We start from the raw sequence: 19087 nt of genomic DNA, 5'->3' as shown, positions 1-19087 counted from the left end.
CCCAAGAGGTGGAAGGCAGGCGGTGTATGTACGCGCGTGCAGCTCTAGCCCTTCCGCCTCTATGGTTGGAGAAACGTCCGCTCTATGCCCTGCGTCACCTGCGAGTCGCCTGCCTGGGACCGGAAGTGGCGCAAAGGGGCGAGTAAAATGGCGGCGGCGTGAAGTTGCATGTTGTTGTGGGGGCCCCCCCGCTGAGTCCGTTAGGAGGAACCGCCAGTCGCCGCCCGCTATGGCGGTGACCGTCACCCTGAAGACCCTGCAGCAGCAGACCTTCAAGATCCGCATGGAGCCTGAGGAGACGGTGAGGGCTGCGGGTCCTGCCCGCTTCTCCTCCTCCTCCCCCCCGCCTTGCTCCCGAGCGACGCCTGTGACTCCTCCTCGCCCAGCCCAGCCCGGCTCTGTCACCATAGAAACGAGCCGGGCTGGGCTGGGCGAGGAGGAGTCGCTGACGTCATACAGAGGGTGTGGCCGCCACATTCCCCTCCCCCACTCTTCCCCCTGCGGCGGGGAGCGTCCGCCAGCCCGCCCCCTGCGCCCCAGTTCCCTCCTTTCTCTTCCAGGTCTGAGATCCTCTCCAGCTCACAGCGTGGGACCCACTTGCAGAGTACTTTGGAGCCTCTCTCAGGAGACCTGCTGCAGGTGGGGGTGGGAATGCAGGGGGACTCTTGTCCCTGCGGGCAGTTGGCTGTGAGGTGAGAAGCTGCACCTGCTGACACTCCCTCTTCTGCACCAGGGGTGGGCAGACTCTTACCTTTAGGGATCCTGGACCTTTAACCATTGTGTGGGAAAGAGAATTTCAGCAGCTGCATCTTCTCATCCATGAGATCACAAGCTTCCCTCACTGAAATTCACTCTTCTCTACAATTGCTAAAGGTCCAGGATTCCTAAAGTTGAAACTTTGCTTCTCCTTTACTATAGGAGAAGGAATTTCAGCAGGTAAGAACATAAGAAGAGCCCCGCTGGATCAGGCCAAAGGCCCATCTAGTCCAGCTTCCTGTATCTCACAGTGACCCACCAAATGCCCCAGGGAGCACACAAGACAACAGGCACAACCTGCATCCCGGTGCCCTCCCCTGCATCTGGCAGCCTGCCTCTAAAACCAAGACCTTGCATATACCCACCATGACTTGTAACCTGTAATGAACTTCTCCTCCAGAAATCTGTCCAATCCTCTCTTAAAGGCATCCAGGCAAGATGCCTTCACTACTTCTTGTGGCAAACAGTTCCACAAACTAATTACACACTGGATGAGAAGCTCTCATGGATGACATTCTGCATCTGCTGAAATTCTCTCTCCCATGCAATGGTTAAAGCAGCCACACTGGTGTGCCGCGAGTGGTCCACAGGTGTGCCACAGGAATTTGGGGGAAGGTCATTTATTAATAGGGCCAATGGGAGATGTGAGTCCCCACTGGCAGCATGGTGTGCCTTGTCAATTGTCAAAAACCTTGTGGTGTGCCTTGACCAGTTTAATGCCTTGTCAGTGTGCCATGAGATGGAAAAGGTTGAAAATCACTGGGTTAAAGGTCCAGGATCCCTAAAGTTAAAAGTTTACCCACCCCGATGTAGAGAAGAAAACTTGGGAGGTGCAATCTTTCTATAAGCTGCATCTGCAAAAGCTTCTATTTTACATAGCTATTATACGTGGAAAAAGAAACCCTGCCTTTTTCCCCTTTGCAACTCTTGCCACTCTTTAAAAAAACAAAACTGCTTCTTAAGCCATTTCTGCTCCATGTTGAATATACTCAACAGGAATCTAATGTGTACACATGTGTGCTGGACATAAATGAGTTAAGAGAGAAGAGTGAGAAGGATGATTTCCACATGCAGGTGTTCTCTGTATTATTCCCCCTCCCATCCCGCTTCTTGTTCCTCTTTGGTTTGAATATACTGCTTGCACACATTTGTAGTCTAGCAAGTTAAACTATTTCTGACCAATGTTGCATATTCAGCACAGGGATCCAGTGTGTACACCTGTGGGCTGGAAAGAAATGGGTTGAGAAAGATGATGTCAGCATGCAGGTGTTCTCTGTTTTATACCCACCCCATCTCATCCCACTTCTTGTTCCTCTGGTTTGAATATACTGCTTGCACATATTCCTAGTTAATAAGTTAAACCATTTCTGCCCTATGTTGCATATATGAAACAGGGATCAAATGCATACACCTGTGAGCTGAGCAGAAATGGGTTAATCTGCATGCTAGTGTTTTTTCATGTTTTCCAAGGGTCATGTTATCAGGTTGTTGCACTGATTTATGTAATTGGACTGTTCTTCTCCAACACTTTCCACCCAACTTTTGAAGGTGAACTGAACAAATTATACATGACTTCAGTATCTTAATGTTGCATTACCAACATTGTTCTCTGATTTAGCTGTCCTCAGATGGTTTCCTATCTTGTGTAACCCTGGAATTATATCATAAAACAGCCTCAGTTTGTAAGTGTCCATGTGACTCTTTCTCTCCAGCCTCCCCCCCCCAAAAAAAATATCCAGAATTACTTTTATGACCCACATTGTGCATAAGGAAACCTTAGCCCCTGTTATAGCTTACCTTTTCTGCTACAGTTTGCACTAGTTTGCTAGTGTTTTGATCTACTGAAATAACGATGAAGGAAAACATATTAACTTTTTATTAGAAAATGTTTCAGTTTCATGAACAGAAAAACAACTGGATAGCAAATATAAGATTCCAGAACACGGTTACATACAGTGAGAGAGTATTGTCAGTCACAAACACAGAGCATTCAAGTCTGGAATGTAGGTCCGTTCCAGGGGGTTACATGGGGTGAGTTGGAAGTCCATAAGTCACTATATTCAAGGCTAGAGCAAGATACGCTCACTCCCGCCTTGCACATGGCCAGCAGTGCCAGGCCAGGCTTCTTCCGCCGAGGGTAGCTTCCGGTCGCGGGTCCTAGTTGTAGTTGACTCTCATTATCATGTGGTTGTAATTGAACCACTCTCTTAAAGAGTTGTGTTTTTTTTGGAATTCAGAGCTGATGAAATGGTGTGGTTAAGATGATGGGCTTTGGGGAAAGAGTTTTGATTAGGGTTATAGTAATTTTTTTCTTCCTTCCCTCTCTAGTGCAGTCAGAGGCACATATATGAGAAGTGGGGCAGCTGGTAACCGTGCAATCCTTTACTCAAGTGATACCAGCATCCCTGCTACATTGGCATGAAGTCTGGGTAACATTTGCCAAATCCTAAGCCAATTCAGCACAAGGGGGGAGGGTAAAACTAGAACCTGAATAACTCCACAGAGGCAAAACCCTGCCAGTCACACCCCCACTGTCCATGGGAACATCAGCAGCCTCTGCAAACCATATGCAGTTAGGCTTGTGGAGAGTCCTGTCTTTTCTACCCCTCTGGGTAAGCTGTCTTTGGAGAGCATAATGGGAATAGCAAGAAATACACAAGCAGCAATACATGGCCTTTAAATGTATGCTCAGAGTGAGAGCAGTATCTCCTGGTGTGTGTACTGTAGTGTACTCCTGGTGTGTGTACTGTTGAGGGAGAAAGTACAGTAGCTGGGGCATTATGTTATGGGAAGTTGTAGTGGAACTTTGTGGTTAATGGTGGTTCTGTTTCATGTGGTCAGGCTGCACTGCTAATAAACACAAGGGCTCATAATGGGTGTTGGGCTGTCAGTAGCAATGGTTGGAGTACTTGGCATTCCCAAAGAGAGAGCATATGCTTGCTATTATTAGCTGTTGTGGGAGAAAGGGAGGTTAAGCCAACACATTTTTATAGCAAAGAGACATTTGATGATACCTAAAATGGGGGGGGGGGGTTTAGAAACATGAGATATATTTACAGCACTCATTTGTTTCGACTTACTTTTGTGGGGTGCATTGCCCTTTCAGTCTCTGTTGGGGTGGAAGATTCCATGTTGTGTGTGAAGTCATCCAGGGAAATAATATTTGTAAGTCAGAATTCCATGGAGATGTGGGTAAAGTACTCTGAAAGAAGCTGGCTGTTTGTGCAAAGTGCCCTTTTTTCCATAGCTTTCATCACCAAAGCCTGCTTGTTGCTTGGAAAGGCGTTAGGAGCTGATGAACACCATATCCTCCCTGTTTCTCCTACATCTCTGTCCTGTTTGGGTGCTTATACTGTTTGGAGTTACCTGTTGGTGGTGGCAGTATCTTGTTTGGGTTCGGGCCTAGTGCAGTCAGAACAACATTCTGCTCAGTACTGAGTGTTTGTGCTACTCAAGATGACTAACAGAAAAAAAATTACCAATATAGGAATGTACTGTAGGAGGTTGCCTTATGCTAAGTCAGATCATTGGTCTTGTCAACAAATGACAAACTCCAAGGTTTTAGACAGGGATCTTTCTCTGTCCTGTATGGAGATGCCAGGGATTGCACCTAGAACTTTCTGCATGCAAAGCAGATGCTCTTCCTCTGATCTGTGATCCTTGGTTCTTTTTATTGAGGCATGTTATTGAGGCATGTTATGTTTTATTGAGGATTTGAGGCATGTTATCTTGGGCAGTTTTGACATTTCACAACTGGCACAATACTTTCTCATATGATGCTTGTATTGGTGGGCAACCTTTGGTTTAAGAAGATTTCTAACCTATCTTCACTGTTCTACCATACTCAAAGTTCTTTCTTACATCATTGAGATTATTCTTGTAAATGCTTAAAAATATCCACTATTGTTACATTTCCGGCAAGATTAAGAATGAAATGTAAAAAGCCTAAGTGACTCCCACTCTACAAAAGTTTCTGTATCAAGGACTTTGGGCTTTTGTAGGAACATGTACACATGATCACATCAGTTTGCAATATTGTGTGAACATTTAGTCAACCATTTCAAAGCAGCAGGCACTAGTAATCACCTGCACTGTCACTACCACGCCATGTGTAAATAGGGATGTGCGTGTATGCGTGCTCAAGGACACATTGGATGTGAAAGTGAATAGCCAGCACAGGGGTATCAAACCTGTTTCATACCAAGGGCTGAACAGCGTTCATGATGCCTGCTGAGGGCTGGAAGTGATGTCATTAAAAAGATCATAACCAAAAATAAGCACTTTTTCTCACTTAGGAACTCATTAGCTGCAAATGACAGAAGAGAAAATACACAAGTCTTGATCATATTTCAAGATATGGGAGAGCCGAATTTTCATGTGGGCTGCCCTTACAAGTGGTAACACCTCAGTAACACCAGTAACACCTTAGCAGTGCTCAGCAGCTGAGAGCCTGAGGGCTGGATAAAAAGCTTCTGTAGGCCCCATCTGGCCCCCGAGCCTTATGTTTGACACCCCTGGGCTAGCAGATCCATATATTCTGGTGATACACATCCAGTTACAGTGCTATTAATATAGAGTGTCAACTTACTACATAAATGATCTGCGCTGTGAGTGATCTGGATTACTCAACTGGATTAAAGCCTACTTACCGTGTATTCCGCGTACTGACCGTGTATTCCCTGACTAATGCTGCTGGTCTACCTTGAATGATCAGGTGTCAGTTCTGCTCACACTCACTTACCAGATAAGGTTGTGGTATGCGACACCTCAGTATGTCCATTGGAGTTACCTAGCTGCTAGTTGCCAGAAAAAGAAGTAAAACCTTGAAAAAGAAGAGGTTACATATTTTGTTATTCATTATCACTATTTTGGGGGGCCCTAGTTTCCTGTAGTTGGTAGATGTAAAAGTAATGGCAATAGTACTGGGTGTGTATCTACCCTTGACTTTGGTATGAGTGGCAGTGGATAGGGCAGTAAAGGTTCCCAGAGGTCAAAGCTATTTTGAAGCCATCTCCCATCAGTGGTAATGGACACAGAATGAACTCTAAAGAGCAATTTGTTTAAAAGTAAGTGGCCTCATTACTGAAGGGCTATGCCTGGTAGGGACTTTTCAAAGACTTGTTGTTCTGACTGTTGATTTGGGGAGGAAGAGTTGCCTTTTGTGCATTCACTACAAGTTGGATGGTGGAGCTAGCTTGGTTTTGACCTGCAGGTCCGAGTTCTTAAGGAGAAGATTGAGGCTGAAAAAGGCAAGGAGGCTTTCCCAGTGTCGGGCCAGAAGCTAATCTATGCTGGCAAGATCCTGAGTGATGATGTCCCCATCAAGGAGTACAAGATTGATGAGAAGAACTTTGTGGTGGTGATGGTCACCAAGGTATGACTGGGTGCCTCTTTTGCTTCATAGTAATACTTCTCTTGGGCCAGAGGAGGGACTGGGCCTCAGCAGTCTTCTCTTGCAGTGGCTGTAAAAGATAGTGTGCTGGAGAAAGAGGGTTTAGTAGGAGTGTTTGATCATGCAGGTAGGAGAAAGGAGTTTGAGGGTTGGGGGTGGGGAGCATGAGAACTAGATTACCGGGCATTGAAAACATCGTAGTATCTTGATATTAAGAAAGGTGTCCTCTTTCTTGCTTACAAGTAACTTGAACATCAGTCCCAATTGCTTTCTCTGCAAGTTGCTGAGTGTTCTCTGTCAGGTAGAAATGTCTCCTTGTCATACCTGAGGCTTTTTTTGGTTTTCTGTTCAGAACAAAGCAGGCTCAGGGGCTCCTGTTCCCTCACCCAGTGATGCAGTGCCCGCTTCAGAGTCCACACCGTCCTCTGGGCAAACGCCGCCTGCGGCAGCAGCTACTGTTGCACCCGCACCAACAACTCCGTCAAGGGAAGAAAAACCTTCTGAAGAGTCGGTGACAGCTTCCCCTCTGGAATCCACATTTGGGTAGGTTTGACTTGTCCCATCATTCTCAGCAGCGCTCAGTTGTTGTAGGTTGCGTTGTTTGTATTGCTAGTGCAAGCAGCTTACTTCTTAATGCTAGAACAGATGATAGTGGGAAGATTATCCTGTTTTCTATCACTGCTAGTTAGCAGTGGTCTATGTGTGCTTTTGTCTGTTAACATGGAGCAAAATCTTTCTCTGCATTTGGGACCCTTAAAATAGAAACTAGGTCCTTATATATGGAGGGAAGAATGGGTTTGATAGCAGGGCTGCAACATACAGAGACAAGGAGCCAGTCTAGAAGTGACTCATGCCCCAGAGAGAGGCTCAGTTCTCTAACCTCTGTTAGGCTTCCAGAGTATAGGAGTACAGTAATGTTTGGTAACTGGGTTTGTTAGATAGCTGTGAAGAGGGTGCACAAAGGAGTAATGACAAGGTCCATAAAAAGCAAATGGAGGGCAGACTTTTTTTCATGGCCTTACAGCGTAGTTGGAGTTCATCCATTTCACTCCTTCTCTATCCAGAGAAGACTCCTGAACTAAGATTAAAGTGGAAACACTCCAGACATTGCTGCTGAAGTCTAGCGGGAGCCATCAGACACAGCAGTTGTCCATGAAGCAGCTTGCTTATTGTCCACTGTGGGAGTAAGAGAGAAGGGGGAAATTAGCTGTTCCTTTAGTTAGGTGGTCTTTGGCTCTTGCAGTTTTCTTGTCCAGTTATCTGGAAGGACCCAGCTACTATTTCTCTCTCTTAAATTTGCAGCTCTGTTCCCTCTTCAGGTAGCATGGGACGTGAAGATGATGCAGCCTCCACCTTAGGTAGGTGAGCATTTTTTCTTGCTGGTCACAGTGCAGAGCTCTCAGTTGCTTAGCTACAATTTTATCTTTATGGTTGGGACCGTCATACCCCTTTCCCTCTATTTTGACTGGTATATACCTGGTGTCCAAGCCAGATCCTGCCAGTTTCTCCAAAGCAGCGATGGATAGCTTAGGAGATGCTGCCCTCAAGTGGCTAATGGTTGTTAAAACAAGTTGTCTTCAGTTGCTGTTTCACAGAGAATGGAGACATGGCATAAATAGGACATTGGTCTTCAGCTGGTGTTTTCAGATCCATAAATGGGTTGCATCCCAGAATTGCCACCACCACTATATTTTGTTTATAGAATTTTTAAGAGGGGAGAAAGATAGTGCAGGGAGAGGGAAACAGAGGGAGGGAGTTAGAGAAAAAGAAAGATATGCATAGTAAAGCGTTAAAAATGGGTTCCATGTTACAGGTTGGGATTAAAAGATTTGTCAGGTCAGCAGGGGAGGATAGCCCTTGCTTTCCCAATAGCAGAGTGGCACGGGAGCGTAGGGAGATAGTACAAGAAGCTGGCAATCCCAAACAGAGCCAAAGAAGCAGACACAGGCTTGTTGTAGAAGCATGTACTGGTAAAAGGAGCAGGCAGAAGAGTAGTCAGTCATATGATCTGGAAGTCATGATACAGCAGGTCACAGTCACAATAAGTCAGGACACAAACCAGCAGCACAACATGCAGAAACTCCACCACAACAACCCACATTTGGTGTCTGTTCTTGCCCCCATATATACTGGGGCCAGCCAATCAGAGTAGGGTGACCTGATTGGTCACAAGACAGTGCAGTTGATTGCATCAGCTGTGCTGCTTTGCAGATTGTTTCACACCAGGCCCAGATATCAGGGCCTCCTGCCACATCCTGGCTAATAACAATCTCAAACCTGGGATGCCAAAAACCTGACAAGATTGGTTTCAGATCTGGAAAGGTTGATGATGCCTATTGTAGATAAAGCTTTTGTTGGACAGTGTGACTCATTGATTGAAGCAGTTCAGTGGATCTCATCACAGCCTCCAACATCTCTGTTGACCACTTTTATTTTGGAAGTTAGAGTCCTTAGAACAAGACCATGATGCTGAGGGAGCATGAACTAGCACTGAAACTATGGCTTTGAGATGCAGGAGTTCTCATTGGTCTTCATTTTTGGAGGGGAATGAGATTTAGCAGCTGAATTCCAACTCCTTTGCACCTGATGGTTTTCTGGGGGCTTGAGGGAGTAACATCTTTTTAGGCCTTTGTGTGATGAGAACTAGATTACTGTCTTGCCCTCAGAGGAAACCTTTGAATCTGGTCTTGGGCACTTGGAAAGTGAAATTGGATTTGAGGTTTTGGGGACCAGATACTAATGTGCAAGTATCAGGTGCAAAGGAGTAGATCCAGGGCAAGCCTTCCTAGTTTTGCAGCAACTGGTGGGCAGAGGTTTGTGCTGCTTTTAGCAAAGATGCTGTAAATGGCAAAGCGGCTCATTGCTTTTGGTCCACCTGCCTTTCTGGATCCCCTTCTGATATGCAAGGCTTGGTTAAAACCAGTAACAGCAGCTCATTCCCTAACACTAAGCTGTCTTCCAATTCTATCTTCAGTTACTGGTTCAGAGTATGAGACGATGCTGACAGAAATCATGTCAATGGGATATGAGCGAGAGCGGGTGGTAGCAGCACTCCGAGCCAGCTACAACAATCCTCACCGAGCTGTGGAGTACCTACTAACGGTGAGAACAATGGGGCTTATTCTGACTGCTGGAATATTTTGGCCTTCCTTCCAGTTCTACCAGGGGGATTTGGTGTTGTGGGTCAAGAAGCCCTTTCTTTTATCTTCCATTCGGCTCCTTCCACTGACTTGCTGTAACCTTTTGCAGAGAAATCTCTTCTCCCAGATTTCTTTTGGTAGCTTGAAGTAGGCACTGTGTCAAGCTTTCTGAGTCATGTTGAAGGGTGACTATGTAACGAGTTTTCATTTGAGTGCATGACATTTGCTCTTTTATCCTCCTTGCTGGCATTACACTGTGGAAACCCACAGGGGTAACCACAGTGTTTCTCAGCATAAACACAGGTGAGGTTTTTAGAGCAGCTTGCAAAGGGTAACTTGCATGAGAAATATTGTGCCAGTTGGGGGGAGTGGGAGGAGTTATGCATTGTGTGTATGCATAGTGCCACTGCAATCCTTGAAGCTTGAGATAAATTAATGTTGCATAATATCACCTGCACAGAGTAAAGAAAATCAGTTCAGTGGGCCCTCCTTATCTTCAGGCTTGGATTTCACCAACCATGGATCTGCCCACCAGCAGAGGGGATGGCAAGGGAGTGGCAGCACTGCCTCTCTTGCTGCAGCCTTTTCCCTCTGCAGGAGCAGAGCCACTGCAAAGAGCAGCCAGCTTGCCACTCTTTGTTTTCTCTTTATGGAGGGGAATGACTGCAGGGGTGGAGGCCGTGCTGCCACCCCCTTGCCACCCTTCTTCAAGATGGTGGTGGCTGCTCTGACCCATCTGGAAGCTGGTGAATCTTGTTAGAGCGCCACCAAAGATGGAGTTGAGGCAGCAAGACTTTGGCGTTCCTGGATTTTGGTATCCGTGGGGAGTCCCAGAACCAAGCACCTGCAGATATAGAGGGCCCATTGTATCATGTTTTATGAATACATCTTGCCCTCAGCACACCTCTGCTGAATAGTCATTGCAACAGGCAGCAAAAGTTTTCCTTTCCCTTGGCAAGCCCCTTACAGGCCACATCTCAGCAAATTTTAGTGGTGTGTTAGCTGTTAAGGCAACTAGTCCCAAAATGGAACTCTGGAAGGCATTGGTAATGTCTTCTGTACAACAGGATGTCAGTTTTGATCAGAAGTAGCAAACAGTATTGTGAAGTGTGCAATAAAGGTGAGGTGTGCAATAAACTGAGGTGTGCAATAAAGCTTGTGCAATAAAATAACACTGCATTGCTGGGTGTTAGTTTCTCCTTGTATTGAGTTTAGTGGGGGTCACCATGCTGCAAATGGTAACTGAATTCATCCAGAGACAGGGGTGGCTTCAGAGCTGGGGCACATTCTGGAGCCCCCAGAAGATCCCTGCCAATCCATCCTGGCCCATCATTTGGCTGCTTTTGCAAGACTCGCAGCTGCTTAGAAGTTGTATTAGAAAAATCTAGAGTTGTGTGGAGATACTAGATGTTGGGGCCCCTCCCAGATGCCCCGACCTCCGACTTACCCTGGAGCAGGCACCCCATGCCCAGGGTAGGGAGGCTTCCCTGCCCTTGAAGGGGGCAAAGCAGGTTGGCTCACCCCAACCAGCCAGAGGGGGCTGGCAGGGCAAACAAGGAACACTACAGGAAACAAGCCAGGAACAGGAAAGGCCTTTTCTGCCCCACCTGGAGGAAGGGGAGGGGCCAAAGGGGTGGACTTGCTCCATAAAACAGGGAGGCCAGGGATGAGAGGGAGTCAGAGTGAAGCAGGGAGCTGTGAGGTGAACAGCTCCTGCTCCTAGGCCAGGTTTGTTGACTCTGCTAGGGAGGAGGACAAGGGTGCTGGAACCCCCTCCCCTTTCAGCCAATCTGAGGCCTCCCTGGGGATGGAACAAGCCTGCTCCAGGCCCCTCTAGGGGTAGACCCCTACACTAGATTTATCTCAAGCGACTTCCAGACTGCTTTGAGTCTTGCAACAGCCTGTGGGATTGTCTCTGGATATACCTAGGACCCCAGGGTAAATGCTACTATGCTCTGAGGAGGGAGGATGTGCCTGTGTACACTTCTTCCTGCCATTCCCAAATACAAATAGCTCCTGCAGATTAGGAGCAAGCTAGGGTGGAAGGAGGAAACTCCAGTCAGCTCCAGCTAAGCAATGGGAACAGGAGGAGCCGTGGGACAAACCAGCTAAGGTGGATGTGCCAGGGCGATGTGAGCACTGCTTAGTGGCACCCAGGGCACAAAAATTTTTCACACCTCCCCATACAGCAAAATCTGGAAGTAATTGCAGATTTTGTCACCGCCAATTACTTCTGGGTTACAGTCTGCTTAGAAAGGTTGTGCACCCCTCTGAGTGGCTAATGACTTTTTTTCTCCAAAAACGGGGGGGGGGGGGGAGAGTGAAAAAAGCATAAATCACCCAACAAATCAGTAATCAACAAAAAAACCAGTGGCCAACTTTATGTCCTTTATACAACTGAATAGGAGTTCTGGTGTTAGTGCTGGTTATTATTAAGAATTCAACAAAAAAGTTCACAGTGATACACAGACTAAATCAATCAAAATCAAATAATTAAGTGACTCCCTCCCTCCCAAAAGGGCTCATAATCTAAAAAGATGCAGAAGAACACCAGCAAACAGCCACTAGAAAAATGCACTGTGCTGGGCTGAAGATGGACAGTTACTTCCTCCCTTACTAAATATGAGCACCACTTGGGAAAAGTGTCTCTTTGCCCAGTTAGCAGGGGTAACTGTATTATGATACGTGGAGATGAGAGCTGATTCATCCTAACATCTTATTGGTTCCATTTTGTATCATAACACCTCATTGGCTCTCTGAACAATCAGTCTCATTTGGCAGTTTTGATTTAAGAAAATACACTTCTTGTTATACAAGGCATTTGTGTTTTCCTTTTCTGGTTTTTTAGCTATATCTTTTTATAGAATACAGATAATTCAGTGCAATCTGTTTCATTGCATTCTGCATTAAATTACCTATTTATTGATATATATGATCGTATTATTAATAATTATCAGTTTCCACAATTTTGGTCACTAGTGTCAAGTTTTCAAAGCCTGGTACCTGGGGCAATGTGCCCCCTGCCTTCTTTAGCTATGCCACTTGCATCACCCATTGGCATATCCCACCCGTGCAGCTTCTTCCATTCCCCACAACTGACCCATGACCCAAATACTGCTCAGAAGGGAAAGGAATAGCAGATAATATGTGAAAAGCTTTTGCTATGCGGAAGGGTTTGGGACTCAGGCCCTTTTCTTCTACCTCTGTTGTTCTGTGTTCAGAATTCTTTTCCTGATTGATGAAACTTTGTATAGACTATTGGGAACCTCACAAAAACAAGGAAAAATTAACATTAAAATAAAGAATTTAGTAAATGTAAACATACCCTCTTTCTTGCATAACATTTTTCAGTGCCAGGATATATGATTTCTTCTATGAACCAGAATTCTTGGCTCCTTGCATATCTGTGCCTCTGGGAACACAAGGACCTGCCTTCCTGGAAAGCAAGTGCTTGCCTATAGGAGAGATGATGGGGAGATGATGGGATGATGGACATCTGCGGAGTGAAATTGTTCCACCTCTTGTCAGTGGAAGTTTTCAGCCAATAGCAGCAACTGTTCTTTATTTTGTTTCAGTCTTGATTTTTGTTGAATTCCACAATTCTATCCCAGATTTGGCTGTAAGGAACCAATGCTGTTGTCCAAATGCTCTGGGCCTGATAATGAGCTCATGCATATTTCCAGTCTCTCAGACCCCTTACCAATCAATGTGTGTGGTATCTTGAAAAGCACACAAGTCTCTGAAATTGTTCCTTTTAACTTTTCTTTCCTTAATTTTGCAGGGCATCCCAGGTAGCCCAGAACCAGAGCAAGCCCCTATACAGGAGAGCCAGCCCCAGGAGCAGTCGGCCCCAGAAGGTGAGTTGCTCTCCCCCCATTTCTATGCAGATAGTTTCCTGGATGTATGGATTGGGGGAAGTAATAGTTGTAGGTAACTGAGCCTTACCCTATTGCTGGCTAGCTTGGTGGGAGAGCATAACCTCTTGCTGAGCACTTGATGCTTCATCCCTTTGTATATTCTTTGCTCCCCCTTTCATTTGGTGCCATTTGTAGGGCTTTAATGCCATCTCTTTCTTCAGGAGATAATCCTCTAGAATTTCTGCGAGATCAGCCACAATTCCAGAATATGCGGCAAGTGATCCAGCAGAACCCAGCCCTGCTCCCAGCTCTGCTTCAGCAGTTAGGCCAAGAGAATCCTCAACTGCTGCAGGTAACCAGTGGTGGGGTACAAGTTCTGAAAACCATCTGGGGACTCTATTGCAGGCACCATAATGATTCAAATTATACTGGTCTGGGAGAGATGTAGTTACAGAGGAAGAAGTTCTGAACTGTCCTCCTTGCTTTGGGAAGGGAGCCCACACATAGCAGCTTCTCCCTGACTTCTTGAAATTTAAATCTTGTCTGAGCCAGGAGGCAAAAAACCAACGCATGTGCCTGTTCTGCTTCTCTTATACATTGTTGTGTGGGCAGTTGAATGCCTCTGTTGTGGTGGCTTTGATCAGTAGAGCCACACGTTTTTCAGGTGCTTATGTTTTAGTTGAAGGATCCTGCCAACCTTTGTGGCTCCCTGTTCTGCTGATTTGTCCTGTCTGGGCCTTAGGATGTTCACTCCTGATTGAACTCTACCTTTTGTTTTATTTTTATTGTATAAAGTGGATGTGGTACCTGCATTGGGACTAGGGAGGAGAATTATGAGTACATGAGAATCCAGTGAGCTAAGAGCAAGAATTTGAATGCAGAAAAAGAGGGAGATGGGATGTTTCCTGAGTTTTTTTTTTAATCATTCCTATCTGATCAAAGGTTGTCAAAGACCCTTCTGGTTGTCAAAGACCCTTTTGGGGTAATAGGACTGTGGAGTTTGAGCCAGGGCCCTGAAATAACCAAGGATATGGGATATGGGAGAGTGAGAGAGTACATCCTTGATAATACTGACTGTTTTTTTCTTCCTCCTCCAGCAAATCAGCCAGCACCAGGAACAGTTCATCCAGATGCTCAATGAACCCCTAGGTGAAATGGCTGACATTGCAGACATTGAAGGGGAGATGGGTGCCATTGGGGAAGAAACCCCTCAGATGAATTACATCCAAGTCACGCCTCAGGAAAAAGAAGCCATAGAGAGGGTAATAATACTAGGATGGGGGTGGAAGAAGGGGAACACAATTGTTTCTTGCTCCCTTATCTAGTGCTATTCTGTTCTTTATTCAGAATATATATAGCACTTTTCAACCACAAAGTTCTCAAAGTGACTTGTGTAAATAAATGGTTCCCTACCCCCAGTGGGTTCATAACCTAAAACAATGCAGAAAAGATACCAGTGGCCACTAGGAAAGATGCTGGGCTGGTGTGAATAGGGACCATTCCCCCTCCTAAACAGAAGATCGCCACCACATTAAACAGTTCCTCTTTACCCAGTTAGGAGTATAAAGGGAGGGACATGGTGTAGTGGCTCTGTGAAATTGTGTCACATTAAGAGTGGAGGAGATGGGACTTGCAGTTTAACCACTGGTTATAGTCTGGAGTGACAGTTCTTTATGGCAGGAAGTGCCAGCTGTTTTGGAATGTATGCAGACTGGAACTTGTGGTCTGAAGGTGTAGTTTTGCTTAAGTTTTTGTCCCCAAGTCAAGTTTGTCATAAATTAGATTTGCGGCTATGGCTTCTAGATTTCAGGGTCTCTAGATATTCTGTTACAATTGGCTCTAAATGGCATAGGCACTGGCTACAACCACCTAGTGATTCTAGGGTCCAGGCTGTTTATAATCTGTGCCCATCAGACCTGGATTCTGTATTGAGGAAACTAGATATGATACTTAAATCAATATAATTATGCAGATATACCCATTTTCTTAGATGTGCTTAATTGCACATTGTTGTTTGAATACACTGTTAGGCTCTTGTAGAATTTAATGAGTTTTTGGAAATGAGTTTTGTGTTAGCAAGAGAAGAATTCGGGCAATAGGGCTAAACCAATGGGCTAGGTTGACATGACAGAAGACTAGGAGAGGAAGATAGGTAGCCTGGGAGAATCTTTGCCCTTGATCACTTGCATATTTTCAGACATGGTAGAAAATTTTCTTTTAAAAAACAAACTAGAAAAAGGAACAGCAGTGTGCTTTTTCAGGAACCCAATGCCAAGCCAAATATCATGGGGTTTATAAGCCATTGTGGGAAAACCTGTGCATAGTCTTTTGATAATGGCATCCTATCCTATCCCTTCTGATGAAGAATACTGCAGATTGCTGTGATCCTTGTTTTGATATTCCTGCCCCTGACCTGAGCCACAGAGGAGAGGAATGGGGAGGCAGTAAAGAGGAGGTTGGAGTAAAACTATTTATTATATGTTGTTGCCCCAGCTGTTCTTTGGCCAAATGCTTATCATATGAGCCCCTACAGTGAACCTAGGAAGATTCTGTCTATTAAGTTAGTCCATTGGTTCATCAGAATCAAGAGAGCCTGGCTGTGGCTGATCAGGGCTTTGGGCAGGGGTCTTTTCCTAACCTGACCTGGGGATGCTAGGAATTAAACCTGAAACCTTCAGCATGCAAAGCAAGTGCTCTACCACTGAGCTACAGTTGAGATTGTACAATACACTAGATGAACTGTTATCAGTCAGAACACTTTTGAAACTTATTTTCTTTCTTTCTCTGCTCTTTCCTTCCCTCCCCCTCCAGTTAAAGGCCCTGGGCTTCCCCGAGAGCCTGGTGATCCAGGCATATTTTGCCTGTGAGAAGAATGAAAATCTGGCGGCCAACTTCCTGCTGAGTCAGAACTTTGATGACGAGTGATAAAAGAAAAAGAGTTTTATATAAAATTCTCTATATAAATATTTGTTTATTTAAAGGGGCACGTACTGGGGTGGGGTGGGGATGGTATGATTTTAGACTGTCCCTGGCAGAATTGCTGGCTGGAGGGAAATACTCTACCTTGGAAACTGGGCAGTTGGGGCAAAAAGCCGAACAAACGGACCTTTTCCTCCTATTCCCAAAACAACAGCCACATTAGAGCCCAGCTGCATCCCACAACATTTCTTGGACTGGCAAGCAGGATGTTCAGGGAAAGGTTGACACAGCAGATGGGTTCTGTTGGACCTTCTCCCATCTCGGCTGACTGTGTGTGTGCAAACAGATTGCTCTTTTGTTTGCCTATTCCCTTCCCCCTGCCAATGCACAGTGCTACAATGCATAAATAAGTCTGGGCCTGTCGTTAATTCTGCCAGCAGTTTTATCCCCTTTGGTTTCCACCGCTGGCCTTAGCTCAAGTTGTTCATCCCTGTTCCAAAGGGCTGCTTGTGTCTAGGTGGGTGACCTAACTTGTGATGATCTTGTTAATAGACTGAGCCTATGTGGAAGAATATCTCGATATGTTTCACACAACCACAGCACATTTTCCTATCCTGGTTCAATTTTCTGTCCTTTTGTTAAGCAACCTGCCTTGTACTTGCAACCCTCCTGACACTGCTTTAAAGTTCATTATTGTAAGAGCTGGAGTGAATGAAAATCTGGAATCGGGGCTGGGGAACCGTTGCTTTTAGGCTCAGCCACTCACAAATATCAGGATCTTTTGCTGTTCAATTTCTTTCTCTTTCCGTGGCATCTTGGATTTCTGATCAGCTGTTCTGTAGAACCAATGGTGTGGCTGAACTGCCTATGAAATCTGGCTCCCAGGGGTTGCCTGAGCAGGATCGAAGCCCATGTAACCCATTGGTCAGTACATTCTGTCACATCAAATAGTAACACTAAGAGCTCAGAACTTGCAAACTTGATACAGTAACACAAGAAATAAAATTTCCAAAACTCCTTAGTCAGTGAGTCTTCTAAAGTGGCAATCTTAGAGCAAATGTACACTGAATGAACCCTGCTTCTAAAATTTCCTGTGTTGTGGCAGTTTTAAAGAACTAATATTTTCTAGTATTAACCTGATTTTACTTGTTGTTCGAAAGATTCTTGTATTTTAAGGACTTTTTTTCTTAAAGAAAACCCAGTAGTGTTTGGGAATACAACATCTGTATTAGACACTTGAGGGTTAGGGTTTTACTTTTCAATTTTGGGAAAAAGTTGAAATTATTTTCACAAAAAAAATTCTTTATAGGAAAATGTGTGTAAAGAAAAATCCTGTTTTGATGTACTTTTTGAAACTTTATTTTGGGCTTGACTAGACATGAACATATCCTGATTGATCTTATAAAGGCGTTGATCTAATCCTTGGCCTCGTCAGTCCCTGATATCCAGTGGAATGGATTTTAACTGTAGATGGGCAAGTACAAAGCTGCCAGTCTCTCTCCTGGTTTAGATCATCCTCCACCTTTATGTGGGGATGTTGGTCAAAGTTGTTTCTGGTTTGAACATCAATAAAACTCAGTTATCACCTGTTAAACCCCAGTTTCCTTTGATAAACCAAGAAAATTGGCTTACCTCTCCTCTTCCTCCCCCTCCCCTCCCCTCCCCTCCCCTCCATACTGTCTGGGAGTCCCACTCTTTCATCAGCACATGCCCACTGCAAAGTGATCCAGAGTATTGCTTCTATGCCTCTAAAATAAATTCTGAAGCCATAAGTTACTGCTAAGTTGTGTGATATTGTTGTGTGGCTATGATTGACAGTATGCAGTGTGTTATGAATAAACTAATTTGATTTCAATCTTGAAATAAAGTCCCATGGTTAGAGGATGAACTGAGGGCAAGGCCCATAAGGCATTAGATCACTTGGTTTGATAAGCTGAGCTGCTTTTTCTTGACTGATCTGGAATAAACTCAGATATGAAGTGCTATTGGCTGCAGGAGCCTTTTCTGAACAGCTCTGTAGTGGCCAACAAGTTAAGCTTGTGGTTGGCTTCATGGAGCTGTTTGAAATCTTGTTTCACTTGACCTTGTGACTTCGCATAGATGGTTGAGAAGACATAATGAGATCTCAGATACATAAAGACTTGAGAAGCTGCAGATGTGGTGGCACTGAAATGTGGAAAGTTGTGGGGTTTTTTTGTTTTCTTTAAGTGGCAGTGAAGGTGCGTGCATGCATTCTAGCTTGTTTTGACTTGATTCATGGTCCGTTACTTCTCCGTTTCTCCTCCAACTGGGGAAAAAATATGCTGCTGCTTATTGACTTTCCTTACAGCAGTGGTAGTTGGGTATTGAGATACTGAGCATGTTACCTAAGTGTGAAATTTAGGTGCTGAATTATTTGCCTGAGAATCTTGACTTTCTTTAAATAAAACAAGGAATACAGATTTTAGGTCTTCTGGTTGCAAAGAATGGGCTTGAAATTACTGGTGAATTACTGGTTCAATTACTGGTGAAATTCCAGCAGCCTGGGAGGGCAAGTGGGCTGATTAGGATTTCCAGAGAGAGGGCTTTGATGTCCTGTATAGCCAGTCCTTGTTCCTTACCATACTACCAAAAAGTGAATAAATTATGCTAAATTAAGTAAATAAAGAGAAGCTTGCTTAATTGTCAAAATGTACATAACACAGAATTCAACTTCTTGGTAGAGAATATTGACTTTAAAACAAAATACAATCTTCTGGATGCTGAAGTCTCTGTAAGAGAAATGCGCATGTGTGTTCTATGACATTTAAGTGAGAGGGAGCAATTCATTCAGTGGTCCCTCTTGCAAAGAAAGGTTGAACCACCTCCATGTGCTAGGCCTGAAATGAGCAAAAGGCTGCTAAAACCTGGCAAAAAGCCTCCTCTTCAATCAGTTTCTCCTTCAGGAAATGGGGTAATGGGATGTTAAGGTACATAAGAACAGCCCCACTGGATCAGGCCATAGGCCCATCTAGTCCAGCTTCCTGTATCTCACAGTGGCCCAC

The 19087-nt window shown here is 44.9% G+C and overlaps 1 protein-coding gene across 1 annotated transcript; it reads left to right on the top strand.

Moving 5' to 3' along the window:
• The first annotated feature begins 139 nt into the window (after positions 1–139).
• On the top strand, positions 140–17931 carry RAD23A (RAD23 homolog A, nucleotide excision repair protein). Its single transcript, XM_066617346.1, has 9 exons — positions 140–301; positions 5969–6130; positions 6501–6691; positions 7451–7506; positions 9123–9250; positions 13070–13145; positions 13367–13497; positions 14243–14407; positions 15957–17931. Exons 1-9 carry the CDS (start codon positions 230–232, stop codon positions 16068–16070), a joined length of 1095 nt encoding a protein of 364 aa, XP_066473443.1. The 5' UTR covers positions 140–229; the 3' UTR covers positions 16071–17931.
• The last annotated feature ends 1156 nt before the right edge of the window (positions 17932–19087 follow it).

The sequence above is a fragment of the Tiliqua scincoides genome, chromosome 2, assembly GCF_035046505.1.
Source record: "Tiliqua scincoides isolate rTilSci1 chromosome 2, rTilSci1.hap2, whole genome shotgun sequence".
NCBI classification, from domain to species: domain Eukaryota; kingdom Metazoa; phylum Chordata; class Lepidosauria; order Squamata; family Scincidae; genus Tiliqua; species Tiliqua scincoides.
This window is presented reverse-complemented; position numbering and strand designations above follow the sequence as displayed.

Coding starts and splice junctions, on each gene's coding strand:
- RAD23A (XM_066617346.1), top strand. CDS start 230: ATGGCGGTGACCGTCACCCTGAAGACCCTGCAGCAGCAGACCTTCAAG. Junction 13,498..14,242: donor AGAATCCTCAACTGCTGCAG/GTAACCAGTGGT, acceptor TTCCTCCTCCAG/CAAATCAGCCAGCACCAGGA. Junction 14,408..15,956: donor AAAAAGAAGCCATAGAGAGG/GTAATAATACTA, acceptor CTCCCCCTCCAG/TTAAAGGCCCTGGGCTTCCC.